General features: G+C 36.7%; 2 protein-coding genes across 2 annotated transcripts; both read left to right on the plus strand.

The window, feature by feature from the left end:
• The first annotated feature begins 313 nt into the window (after window positions 1–313).
• On the plus strand, window positions 314–4,045 carry LOC130471784 (uncharacterized). Its single transcript, XM_056842086.1, has 3 exons — window positions 314–3,075; window positions 3,155–3,260; window positions 3,338–4,045. Exons 1-3 carry the CDS (start codon window positions 314–316, stop codon window positions 3,845–3,847), a joined length of 3,378 nt encoding a protein of 1,125 aa, XP_056698064.1. The 3' UTR covers window positions 3,848–4,045.
• A 2,252-nt stretch (window positions 4,046–6,297) lies between these two features.
• Window positions 6,298–14,417, plus strand: LOC130471785 (uncharacterized). Its single transcript, XM_056842087.1, has 9 exons — window positions 6,298–7,206; window positions 7,252–7,297; window positions 7,381–7,625; window positions 7,944–8,156; window positions 8,239–8,331; window positions 11,192–11,293; window positions 11,421–11,849; window positions 11,944–12,018; window positions 14,315–14,417. The coding sequence occupies exons 1-8, from the start codon at window positions 6,298–6,300 to the stop codon at window positions 11,989–11,991; spliced, it is 2,085 nt and encodes a 694-aa protein (XP_056698065.1). The 3' UTR covers window positions 11,992–12,018; window positions 14,315–14,417.
• Window positions 14,418–14,607: the final 190 nt, after the last annotated feature.

Raw genomic sequence — 14,607 nt, forward strand, 5'->3', positions numbered from 1 at the left:
CATGTGAAGTTGAAAGTATGATCTTGTACGCAAAAAGAAAATATAATATGGAAGTGATATAGGGTAATAACTTTTAGAAGATGAAGATAGATCACAAATATTAGTCACTAAGGAAGAATGATTAAACAAAAAACCATAAGTTATGGTATGAATTAAGAAGAGTTGTGTACGGAGGTGTTATGTGACTTAAATTAATCTCGTGTGATATATCAAGGTTCTAAGAATGATTATAATATTTTAATAAGTACATATAAAAATTTCCTATTCTGCGACCGACGTATATTACTAATTACTCAACTAATTTCGTATAGATATGGATAAAAGTTGGATCGATCTACCCACTGGTCATCATGAATATATCGACGGTTGTATGGAATTTATTGAGTTTGCCAAGCAAGATCTAGTCGAAGGAAAAATTAGATGTCCATGTAAGAACTGTAAGGTAGAGAAATGGTTCTCCGTAAATGAAGTGGAGAGGCATATTTTGTTTAAGGGATTTTATAAGCCATATAAGGATTGGATTTTTCATGGTAAAGGGGATACGTTTCAGCGTATGTTTGAGAGTGATGGAGGGATTACTAGTGAAGGATCCCTTGATAACCAAAGTGGGTTTGTAGGTCGAGATAATATGGGAGGGCTATTAAGATCAGCATTTAGTGTTAATATGCCTCCCAATTGCCCAAATTTAGAAGCACGAGAGGATGATGAATGGATTGAGGAGCCCTTGGCCTATGACACAGATGTAGAATATGATTATTCTACAATAGAAGAAGATGTGACATATAAGAAGTTGCTTGAAGCTTCTGAGGAGAAATTGTACGAGGGGTGTATCAATTTTTCAAAGTTATCTTTTCTGTTACACTTGTTTCACTTGAAGTGTATGAATCACTGGTCCATAGAATCTTTCAATATGTTGTTGAAGCTAATTCTAGATGCATTTCCTCAAATACTTGATTTTCCCTCTTCTTATTATTACAGTAAGAAAATGATAAAAGACTTGGGCCTTGGGTATGAAAAGATTGATGCTTGTCCGAATAATTGCATGTTGTATTGGGGTGAATTTTTAAAGAAAGACAAGTGTCATGTTTGTGGTACATCGAGGTGGAAGAAAACTAAGGATAGGGGCAACGTTGTAAGTGATCAAGGTACGGATACTTGTAAGAAAGGTGTGCCAGCTAAGGTAATGCGATATTTCCCTCTTATACCGAGACTAAAAAGAATCTACATGTCATCATCAACAGCAGAAGATATGAGATGGCATGATACAGAGCGATTGGGTGAAGATGATAAGAAGATTTTAAGGCATCCTTCAGATGGCTTAGCATGGAAGGCATTTGATGAGCGTCACAGTGATTTTGCATTAGACCCTCGTAGTGTTCGATTAGGTCTTGCGAGTGATGGTTTTAATCCTTACCGTTTAATGAACACCACTTATAGTACGTGGCCAGTGATGTTGATTCCTTATAATCTTCCACCATGGTTATGTATGAAACCGTCTTCTTTCATTCTGTCCACGCTTATTCCTGGAAAATCAGGTCCCGGAAATGATATTGACGTGTATCTGCAGCCATTAGTGCATGAATTGAAATTGCTGTGGACAGGGGTTGAAGCTTTTGATGCTTTTGCCGGAGAGAAATTTAATTTGCGTGCGGCTTTGCTTTGGACTATTAATGACTTTCCCGGCTATGCAATGCTCTCTGGTTTGAGCACAAAAGGTTACAATGCATGTCCTATATGCTTAGATTCCACGCCTTCTGATAGATTTGGGAGCAAGATTTGCTATTGTAGCTATAGAAAATGGTTACCTGCAGATCACCCATATCGATGTCAAGGTGACAAGTTTTGTGAGAAGTTTGGAACTAATGAGTGGGGTAAAGCCCCATCTCGTCCTAGCGGCACTGATATATTGAGGCAGCAAGAAAAGGTGAAGCATGTTTACGGAAAGTCGAAGGCACCACCGAAAAAGAGGCAAAGAGGACACGATGATGACGATGATGTCCAAGATGAAAGTGACTTTGGTACCAAGAGAAGCATATTCTTTGATTTGGTGTATTGGGAGCATAATCTTCTAAGGCATAATTTAGATGTGATGCACATTGAGAAAAACGTGTCTGAGAATATTTTGGGAACTCTTCTTAGCATGGATAAGAGTAGAGATAGTAGGAATGATCGAGAAGCCCTTGAAGCATGGAGAATAAAGTCTCACCTTTGGCTGAGTACTAATCCTAACGGAGGTGAATGCATGCCTCCGGCTTCCTATTCTATGTCTACGGAGGAGAAGGAGAGGTTCCTAAATGTTTTGCAGAAAATTAAAGTTCCTGATGGATATGGATCCAACCTTTCTAGTTGTGTGAATATGAAGCAAAGGAAGTTGATTAACCTCAAAAGTCATGACAACCATGTTCTAATGCAGGATATCCTTCCCGTTGCCTTAAGGGCCTCTAAAGCTACAAAAGTAATTGACTTGTTGGCTAGATTGTCTTCCTTTTTCAAGAAGTTGTGCTCTACAACTATTGATCCAGATGATTTAGATGGTCTTCAAAATGAAATTATTTTAACTCTTTGTGAGTTGGAAAAGGAGTTTCTACCTTCATTTTTCACAATCATGGTCCATTTGTTGATTCACTTAGTGGAGGAGGTTAAACTTGGTGGACCAGTGCAATACAGATGGATGTATCCCATTGAAAGGTTAATATCTTACACGTCTAAATTATATTCTTTTTATTTAATATTTCACATTTATCATATATTAAGTACAAATGTTTTATTTGAAAGGTACTTGTCCCATTTGAAATCACATGTAACCAATAAAGCCCAACCTGAAGGATCTATTGCAGAAGGCTTCCTTTTAGAGGAGACAATTAGGTTTTGTTCGAGATATCTTCAAGGTGTTAAGACCATTTTCAACATACCTAAAAGGATGGATGATGACATTCCAAATCCCAATGATTACTTGTTTAATTCTGGTGGTCGAGTTATTGGGAAGGAGGTCAGCATTCGCCTTGATGACAAAAGCTTAAAACAAGCTCATCGCTACATTTTGCTTCACTCTGATGAGATAAAAGGGGATCTGGAGTAAGTATTATGTTGGTTTTCTTTTGAATTATCAATTGTTATAATAGATGATTTTTAATTTTGTTCTTCTTCCATGAAGTGAATTTTTAACCGAGAAACGTCAAATGAACTTACAAAATCCTGTCACGGAGAGTGATGAAAGTAACTGGATCATCAATGAGTTTGGAGGGTGGCTGCAAAATAAGGTTACTTAAGTTCTTTTAATGTGAATACATACTTCTTTTTAAAAAAATGTATTTGATTTAATGATGTATCATCGTAGGTACATTACATAGATGCAACCACCGAAGATGGGAAACTAAGAAAAGCTTTGGCGGGTGGTTTGCATTCTTATGGTAGAAAATTAAAAGGATACATAATCAATGGATACAAATTCCTTTCCACGGATCGCGATTCTCGTCTTTTGACACAAAATTCTGGAATTATGGTCGAAGCGGATGGAGATGCCTACTATGGAAAAGTGAAAGATATCTATGAATTAGATTATTACGGAGATTACAAAGTTGTATTGTTTCGTTGTGATTGGGTAGACATTCATAGGGGTGTAAAAGCATATCCAAATGGCGGAGTATGTGTCAATTTCTCTAAATTGATGCATTCTGGACGATTGTTGCAAGATGATCCATTTGTATTCTCATCTCAAGCAAAACAAGTTTTTTACATAGAAGATGAGATACAAAAGGGATGGTTGCATGTTGTTAAGAACAAGCCTAGAGATGTGTTTGATTTAGGGGATTCTTTACCAGTAGAGGAAGAGGGTGGGACCAATTGATCATGCTTATTTTTTATTGTTTTGCTTTGGATTTGTATTTGTTCATGACGTTGTGAGTCATATTGTTTAATCTGGTTGAATAATGAGTTATATACTTAATCTATACTCACTTATTTTATTGTCTACTAATGTCCAAGTACCCTACTACTAGTTTCTTTGATGGTGATACAGATATTTTTATACCGTTATTCCGTGAAAAGGGGGCAATTTATCTTTATTTTTTGTGATTTCCCCCTTTTGTATTTGATTTGGTTCATTGTTGTTGCAGTGTTGTTGCTTTTCTTCCCTTTTTTGTTGCGCCTGTGGTACACAAGAAAATGTGTGTCAGGGGTGGGTTGGTCCATTATAACTAAACAATAAGGTTTATTGGGAAAAGATTGATTCTTGTTTGTATGCATCTGTCTTGGTTCTGAAAGTTTTACCCCCCTTTGACAAAGCGTATCTGTCAGAGTTGCCAAAATATCATGCCTGGCTATCTAAGGAGAACCACACAGACAAACCGGTTTTGAATCTGTAAGATTAGTGAAATGCTGTGAGTTAATCATGAAATGACTCCAATGTAAAATATTGCTAAAAACAATTCACTATATTTCATTGTTTATAACAGTAAACATCACTCCAGTAGTTTCCAATATTACACAAGTATCAACACGTTACCTCTTTACTTCTTCATTTATGTTTCTGTCTGTTTCGAGTTCTGCAATTTAGGCTTGATTCTCCCTTAGATGTTTGTGTTCTGCATTCATGTTAACAATTAACAATGTGCATCCACCTCTTCAAAGCTGTCATTTACTACTATACTAAGCTGCTGGATCACCCATTGGATCCTCTTTCTATGTCTTTTGACTTTGAGAATCATATGTGACCACCGACTTTGTATAATTATAGCTAGCTTTTTTCAAGCTTCTCTAAGCTCATTTGTATTGTAATATTGATCCTTTTATCGCCTGTTTTCTCTCCTATGGAATGTATAACTCTCTTGATAATCATTTTCTTAAAACTACAGGCTCAGGATATTACTGATTTAGGCTCTCTGAATCAAGCAGCAAAGATCTTTATTCTAGGTATGGTTCCCCTCCTTTCTTTTCAAAACAGAATGGGGAATAACTAATAAGGTAGCCAAATCATTTTGTTAATACATGTCAGACATGCAACTGTTGCTTGATGTTGTTTTGCTGGTTCACAGCTTCCTGATTTGTTTGATGACTTGTTTTAGATTGTTCTTTAGCTTTTTCCTGGTGCCATGATAATATAAAAATTGAGAGTTTTCACTGTAGTCTGAATCTCAGAAAAGGAGGGTGTAGCAGGTTCATCTTGCCCTTTCCCTCATAACTGTAGAGCAAAAGTGTAGTAAATGAGTGTAGGCCAACTAAAATATTGCTTATAACTTCAGTCTAAACTACACCCAAAAAAAAGGAAGTGTGCCAGCTATGAGATCATCTCTTTGATCCATCAGAACTGAAAAAATTGTTTTTTTGGCAACTGACAATAAGCTAGCTAGCAGATTTCTCAACCAAAACAGTTAAAATCAGAAATTGAGAAAGTACCTTGAGCTTCTTTTCTATATAGCGTGCATAGTCAGTCCACAAATCACTAGATATAGGAAACTCAGTGATAGCACGTTCATATAGAATCTGAACACGCGCAGGGTCACCTGCAGATTCTTCAAATTTCAAGTATCTCTGCAGAAACAAAATACATGTTAAAACCAATAAAGGGATAATTTGAGTTCAAGGGAGATAAACAAAATTCTTGCTACCCTCATTATCTTGATAGCTTCCTGTTCGTGGACCCAAAGATGTGAGATCAATCCCTCCAAATGCCATCCATCACCCTCCTCATTCCACCAAGCTGCTACACACTCATTCGCATCCACATTCGTAGGGGCCATAGTGCTAATTCGACCTCCAGGGAGATTTGGTAGCCACCTGGAGGTTGGTTGTTTCCATAGTGCTAATATCTTCACTTTCTGATAATATCTTCAGTGCATTTCCGTTAGTTGTTTCCTTTCTGGTTTGCCTTCTCTATCTTGTTTCGTGCTTATGCTTGTAATGTGACAGGTTATAATGAAACTTAATAAAGGGATGAACGGAGCAAAAGGCCTTCCAATATAAAGTTTTCAAGTTCCTTGAAGGTTTCAGACTTTTGAGTCTATGACTTGTATATTCTAGACTCTAGATCACTCAGTGAGCTAACGACCAATTAGAGCCAGGATGAATTTCTTTTTCTCAATCAGATTTGCACTTTGCTTCTATATTTACTGAGTTTTCTGCTCATTGTAATTCTTGTTTATGTGAAAATGTTAAACTGATTTAACGTGTATGATTGTCACTTTGAGTGAATACCTATTATCCTATTTAGTGATTCATTCTTGTAGCAATTGAGTTGGTTTAATGACCTTTTTATTCATGGCTGATTGTGTTTCTTACTTTCTGAACAGGAACTAAAATATGAGCTACAGGACTAAAAGAACATTGGTAGCTATTGACGAAGGGTCGAGCATTGCTGCATCCAAGTCCCCAAAATCTTCTGATCCATCCACCCAAAACTGGGGACCGTTTAGTCCTCCAACACTTGGAGTGTCACAGACATTTGGGACGGTATCACAACCCATTAAGCAACCAGTAGCTGCTAAAAAAACCATGGTTGCACCACAATCATCCTTGCCTCGGCCTACTTCCATGGTTTCAAAGCCACAACTGAAGGCATTATCAAAACCATCCTTTACCCAGACAAAACCATCCTCTAACCCATTACAACAACCAATTCCGCCCACTCTTACAGGAACAACACAAAGTAGATGGTATAAAGGACCTACGTTTCCCAATCTGACTGAAATTGCAACACAAAAAGCGTCAACACCGAATCCACACCAGCCTACTATGCAGCCTGTGTTGCAGCCTTTCAAAGCTACCTTGCAGCCTTCTTTGCAGCCATTCAAAGCTTCCCAACAGCCTCAAACAGCTACCAATCAGCCTCAAAAAGCTACCCATCAGCTTCACAAAGCTACACAACAGCCTCAAAAAGCTACACAACAGCCGGTATCTTCTTTTACAAGTGTCAAACCACATTTAGAGAAAAGAGCATTTGTTGCACCTTTGGGAGCAACAAAACATGTGATGTCACAATCTCCTACACCACCAGACACCATGGCAATGAAAAAGAGAACCGGGAAGCAAGAAGGTCAGTTGCCTCCAACATACATGCATGTGAGTGAGAATGCATTTCAACCTCTGCGATCTCCTCCATCCAATCAGGTTGAGAGTGAAGTTATGCCAAACTACAACTGGGACGAATTTGAAGAATCGGCTTCTGAGAGTGAAAATGAATTTGATCAAGGAGAAGGAAGTGATACTGCTGTGAAGAAAGCAACACTTCGGCATCGAATCATTATTCCAAATTAGCCAGAATCGAGGGAGTTTGATGAGAAGGTGGAGGCTATAGCTATAGGTAAACATTTCTCTACATCAAATATGCAAACTGTAAATTATCGATCTTGGTGATTTTTTAGTCTGATTTAGCTCCTGTGACAGATGCTGATGGAATACGACATCTGGTAAAGGGACCAGTTCTGCCTCGAGACGTTTGGCATGATGCAAAGGGGTTCAGATACATTGTCAAGCTCAATGAATTCAACCAACCTATTCGAAAAGGTGGGAAGATCCTTGTGAGCTTCCTTGGAGATATTGCAAAAAATGATTCACTTTGTCTAGTGGGAGTCCCAAGTTGGCGTGCTGTGAACAATCAGTTAAAAACTAATGTTGTTACAATGATTCGGGTATGTGGATTTATTGTTCTTAACACTTATGTTAATTGTAGTTTTATTTTAGCTTGGTTAACTGTGTAATTAGCTTTAAATTTATTCTGTTTCCATCTGTGTTCATCAATCAGTTGCCCGTTTTTCAGGTTTTTATTTGGTCATGGGGGTTCCGACCCCAGGTTAAGTTTCTGCAGAATCACTAAGTTCACCTAGCTAGTTCTGATCAGATCAGTGCTGATCAGATCAGACAGATCAGTCTGATCTGATCTGATCAGAACTAGCTAGGCAAATTATTTTGTTAACATTGTAACTTAATTTTTCCTTTTTTTTTTGAAGAAACATTTTGTGTTACCTGATGGACCTCTAGTTAACAAGGCACTAGTGATGCGTATTGACAAACCATGGAACAATCATCGATACAAATTGAAGGGGGATTTTTTCGATCCAGTGAATAAATCTCGAGAAGAGAACTATGCCAACGTGCCTGATGGAGTGTCCACTAGGAGTTGGACGGAATTGGTAGATTATTGGCTTTTACCAGAGGCCATGGTTTGTGACCCCAAAATATCCTAAATTTAGTAAGTTTTATTTGTTTCACCTATATATGCTAACATTGGTTTCATGAAACTAGGAAAAATCTGAAATGGGAAAAAATGCTCGAGCTTTACAAGGCAATAAGCACAACAGTGGTGCTACAAGCTTTGCTAATCGAAGAGTTGATATGGTATGCTTTTCAACCTAGCTATTTGGTTTGTAGCATTTCAATTGCTATAGGTGCTAAGTCTAAAATTCATAAACAAATAAGAGTGATATAAAAGTCTAAAATTCATAAACAAATAAGAGTAATATTTACTCGTATATGCATATCTAATCTCACACATAAGGACATTCTTTAGTTTTCTAATGTTAAAGTAGAGAAATGTAGAAAAGTTGGCTATGCGGGCAAATGGAATTGAAAGCAGCAGCTGGGAAAATCTTCCTACTTTCCGTTTCTGTTATAAACCATGTTGCAGAAGTATACATTATGTGACTCTTCAAACGTTTTGGAGATAGTTGTCCTAGATTCTCATGAACTTAGAGCTTTTAGGATCAGGAAACGGGGTTACCTGACACTATTACTGTCAAATAGAGTCAACTTTTAACAGGAACTAAGAAGTATGATTCTGGAGGGTGGTCTGGGGATGGGAGCGGGTGTGCGTGGCTACTCCAAGTTTAAAGTAGAAAAAATCAGAAAGCAGAGGCAATGAAGTCCATCTGCAGTGCATGAAGCTGCAAAAACTATTCAATTTAAACAACAAAGGCAGTATTTCATTCTATTACATTATCCCCATAAACTTCAGGCGATAAAAAATTGTTCACAAAGTTCTAACTAAAAGTCAATAACAAAGAATAAAAATTATGCATAATTAAGCATAACTAATCATTATTCGATCTGCATTTTTACAACAAAAACCCTGCAATGATAATCAATTAATTGTGAACGAAACATGTTTAGCTGTTAGTCTGTAGGTGTAGCCTGTAAATTACATTGTTGGTCTTAGTGAGAACAGATCAAGTAAGTAGCTGTTAACAGATAAATTGTTATGGAGATCTATGTTTGAGATAGGCCAGCAATTAATGGTTCTTGCATTTTCTCTGAACACACTAAAATGCAAATTCACAATGAAATGACAAAGAGTTGATTCTGCTACGTATCCAATAACATATTATGGTATTACACAAATGGAAGAAAAGTCATATACAGAGTAGTCATATATTCTGGGATTAGTTATCTTTATCTACTTTCTTGAAATCCAGGAAGCAACAATGGAGTTAGGGCAACTGTAGGCAGAAACTTTATCGGAGATGCGGCCTTGTGAGCTGCATATGCAAGTGAAAATGTCCCAACTTTCTCACTTGTTTCAGTTGATGATATTCCCAGCTATTGAAGTAAGGCTGAGACATCAAAACCAGCATTAATAAGAGCATAGCATAATGTAAATAAAATTAGAGATGATGTGAAGTGCGGCCTTGTGAGCTGCAAATGTTGCAAATCAACACCATTATTATTTCTAATTTGAGATTAATCAAGCACAACAGCCTAAACATGACTAATTCAAGAGTAAATCAATTACACAAATTCAAACCTATCCAATCAACAAACAACCAACAACATTCCTTTCTCTATTAACATTTCAACCAAAATAACAAAGCTTCACCTCACCACCACCAGTCCACCATATAATTTATTCCCGAAATAATGTCTTTGATCCTTTAAAATGAGTTTTTGATAATTGGTCAAGCCATTCAGCACTAAAACTCACTAATTTAGCTAAATTCTAGCTGACATCAAAAGTTAACAACCAACTAACTAATATGGTTCTTTCCTAAACATCTCACTCGAAACCAATTAAGTATTCATTCAGCAAACCATATATGTTCCAGGAAATTCTAATCCCCTTCATGATGACATACATTGTTCTAGAACTTTTGATAATTGATCAAGCCATTCAGCACTAAAACTCACTAATTTAGCTAAATTCTAGCTGACATAAAAAGTTAACAACCAACTAATCCGGTTCTTTCCCAAACATCTGACTCGAAACCAATAAAGTATTCATTTAGGAAACCATATATGTTCCAGGAAATTCTAATCCCCTTCATGATGACAATACATTGTTCTAGAACTGAAAACCAACAGGAAATCCAAGCTCGCTAAAGGATATACAGAAGCCAAAATCAATAAACACAACAATAACAGAATAAAACGTATGTAAACGGCTGCAAGAACAACATACCATACAGAGAACATCCATGACACTCTTGGCCACCACTTTCAGGCAACAGCTTGACCCTAAACTTCTGAACTCCACTCTTAGCATCGGTATTCGACTCTGCCTTCGGCGCTGCCCTCACAACCTTCAAAGAGTTAGGCTTTTCCTTTTCCTTCTCCTTCTCCTTCTTATGAGGGGAAATCGGAACCCTATGGTGCCCGTGGGACAGCGTCGAAGTCGTCCAATTGGTCTGGGTTTTCATTTTATTTACTCACTTAGTAGTCAAATTATCTGTCAATGTTTACATTATCAGATTATAAGAATCGATAGATTATCTGTTAGTCCTCTGTCAAAAGCATAAAGGCCAGCTGGGATCATGGGATTCATCAATGTCCATATTGATTTTAATTATTGGATCATGTAAGATAAACTAAAAACAATGCAAAGAAAATGTACCTGCAAACAAGTTTGCAAAAACTTATTTACCTAATATCTTAATAACTAGAACTAATATTTGCCACTTGTTACAGAAACAAAACAAACTGAATACAGGTATAAAGCAACTATTGGCTGATATTTCTTCTGTTTATTATCTTCCCTGCATCTACAAGGAAACGTACTCCTGAATTCCCCTTAGCCTGACACAATTAGCAGAGAGCTTGCTGATGTCACTGCCTTTGTTGCCGACTCTATCACCCCTTGCAAAGTGGCAATGCACCCAGCAACCCTACTACGGGGATAACAACTCAAAGTGTTAAACAAATATAGTGATAGTCGGTTTAAGAACTTCAAAATTTCAGTTTTCAATTTATTTTTTTCCTGAAATTGCAGAAAGAGAAGAAAGGAGTGTTTAGCGAATTGGCATTTTTCAAATCAGTTTACGCCAAAGAAGATGGAAGCTTTAAAGAGGGCACACTTCCTCATCAATTTGTGGTATCATTGCATTGAGCTAATTCTATAAATCAATCTTGTCTCTTGAAGTCTATTTATTTTTTTCTTTGCTTGTACATAGTATTCTTGGTTAATAGATTTTGAGTGATCTTTTCATATTATATAACAGGAGGATGCCAACAAAAAGGTCCAAGAAAATCTTGCGAGTTCCTCTTCTTCAAAGCCCGTAATTGAAATTGAGAATGCAGTCTTGAATGAGCTCATGTATAAAGGTGAAGTACCTAAACGTCCTCTGAATTATGGATTTGGAGTGAAGCAAAGCGACATCTTTGGAGTGGAAGGTTTGCTGAGGAAAGAAGGGTCAAGCTATGTTAACAACAATGCTATGGAAGTGGAGAACATGAAAGGTGAAATACCAGTTGTCAAGAAGCAAAATGAGGACCTTGCGCAACAAAATCAAGTTCTAAACACCAAGTTTGAAGAAACAACACAATCATTTAAAATGATTGCTTCTTTTTTGGGACAAGTTTTGAAGGAAGTACGCAAAGGGAATGTTTCATCGAACCTTTTAGATGGTGCGGAATCAGCAATAAATATGGTTAGTTATTTCTGGAAATTATTCTGATTGAGCATCATGTATCATTACCTGAAATGTGGCATATCTAATTTACATATTAAAATGCTTTTTTTAGATTACTGATGATTCTGGTGGCAATGGTGACAACCAGGCCGAGAAATGAGACTTTGACACTATTGCCAAATGCAAGGTAATTTCATATGGAATTAATTAACTGCATTTCATGCTTTATAGATAAACTTATAGCTGAAACAAGCTTTATAGTTGTCGATTATTTATGGATGATGGTGAGATTAGAAGGTAGATGTTTAGATTTAGTATTATCATAATAAGGTATTATGTTTATATTAGCTGAAACACGAGTTTGGTGTTAGGTCTGGGTTGTTAACAAACTATGGTTTCTGTTAGTTAATTTATGATGCTCCTTCTGTAACGCGTAAAGAAAACACAGTGTTAAATGTCAATCCAAGACAGCAGCGACTCCGACTTACTCTCCTGATAAAACCTCATTCGAACTCTGACCATGAGTGAGAGATAAGTATGAAATCAACTACTATAAAAAGTTTTAGTTGCCATAGAAATTGCTCATAGTATAAGCTTGTTTTCTGTTTGATTGACTTCTATAGTCTGTTTCGTTTTTGGTCTGTTCACTCATAGTACTATCTTAGAAAAATCGTATCAATCTGTTTTTCCTTATCCGTTTCTGGTTGTAACTGTTGCTTCGCCCTCTCAAAGTTGTCCACCATTGGAAGAAGACTCTCAATTACTTCTCCCTGTGCATCGCTTCGAACTGATAGTCTCTCTTTACCTGATCTCCTTCTAAAGTTATCAAAGTCAGCTTGCAGGCGGATAAATCTATCCTTTCCAGAAGTTATCTCTTCTGTCAAAGTTGATAATTTCTCAACCAACTCGTTCTTTTCTGTTTCTAGTCGGTAAACAGCGATCTCTATTCTGTAATGGTCTGATAATCCCCAGTTAAACAGCCTCCTTATAATATTTAGTGAGAGTTTCCACACTTTCCCACATATTCTTGGTACTTGTCTCTTCTTCTGTTTCCCCAACTTCCTCCTCTAGCATTTCCTCATCCATCTAAAATCACCAGTAAAAAGAAAATCATAAGAAATGAATACCAATTACCAATAAATGAATACCAAGTACAAATTCTTTAGCTATTGTACTTGTAAGAATCACTTGCTTTGCTTCTCATCACGCCTGAATATTATATCAAAGGAAAAAAGAAAGTTCTTGGGGTCTTAATCTAAATCTATAACTGACAAGAGGAACTAAACTCGAAAGATTAAGAATCTACAGCTTTGATAACATGAGAAAACTGAATCTGCTGCTACTGCTACTGTTGTTGAGGTCCTGATGTGGAGGTCCTGCTACTGCTACTGAATCTGAAAACTGAAAGTTCTTGAGGTCCTGCTGTTGTAGCTGCTGCTACTGCTCAGTCTTGGTGTTGCGTAGTTTTGCAGGTTTGCAGTCAGTCAGGCATACTGTTCTGCTCAGGCTGGCTTGCTGTTGTGCAGTTCTTTTGTGCAAACCTTGTGTTGTTCAGTCTGGTTCTGCTGTGTAGCTTGTTGGGCTGGTGTCTTGTTTTTTTTTTTTTGGTTTTCAAATGGGCAAGCCTGCTAATTAAAGAAAGTCACAGTTTAAGCAGCAAGTTAATGAACATCAGAGGCTAAGGATAAGAAAGCCATTATGACTAAGGTAAAACTATATACCTTTTTCCTTCCTAACTTGTCACCTAACCACCCAAAGATGAGTTGCCCAGCAAAGGTACCACACAAGGCCACATTCATGGGTATAAACCCTTGGCTAGTTGGATTTGGCTCAGTGTAATAGAGACGGCCTAAGATTTTGGTCACCACAGATATGGAGAAAAGCTCATAGACATTAGTAAAGAAGCCCATACCAAGAATCATGAAAACTTTCAAGTGGTACCATTGTGTCTTTGCTACGTCAAGTACACTTAGCACTTTTAACTTTTGTCTCTTCGCCATTGATTAGGAAGTAGGAACTAACCTTTAATTCATACAGGGAAAAAACAAGGCAAAAATCAAATGTTAATGTTTAAAGTGTTATTATACAAGCATTGCAAATTTGTAAAAAATGACCTTTTATAACTCAAATTTTGCGAGTTTGGCTGGTGTCGTTGTAGAATGTTTTAGTGTTTTTTGTTTTTGCTTGGGTGCGGGCTGTGCTCCCTTAGCTTTTGTTTCCCTTGTTGTTTTCTGTTGGTTGTTGTTTGGGTTTCTACCTTTGGTAATTAAGTTAACTAATTTACCAATAATATATATATATATATATTCATTGTTCATGTCTATATTTCTAATAGTCATGCATTTTTCCCTTGATTAATAGTTGATATTATTTTGAGAAGACGACTAGTAGTTAGGATCAAGCTGGTTAGGATTACTGTTAATTTTCCCTTGATTTTATGGAATGTTCATCATACTATATTTGACATTAAATTTTCTTTGCAGATTATTGATGATTCAAGTGGTAATAGTAAATGTAGATCAAGAGATGAACAAGTTATCTTGAAGCTAAGCTAGCATAACAATATGTTTACTTGTTCGTAGTCAGGAAGTTGTTTTTATTTAGTTTTGGACTATCTTGTAGAAAAAATGATAATGCTAGTTAGAAAGTTATTTTTGTTTTAAAATATCGCTTTTATTTCAGTTTGACTAGACTCTGCGAATTAATTTAATGTATAGATGATTTTTATCACTTTTCCTAAATTAACTACTTAAGTATATATGAATCATAGCAAGTT

Source organism: Spinacia oleracea, chromosome 4, assembly GCF_020520425.1.
Source record: "Spinacia oleracea cultivar Varoflay chromosome 4, BTI_SOV_V1, whole genome shotgun sequence".
Classification (NCBI taxonomy): Eukaryota; Viridiplantae; Streptophyta; class Magnoliopsida; order Caryophyllales; family Amaranthaceae; genus Spinacia; species Spinacia oleracea.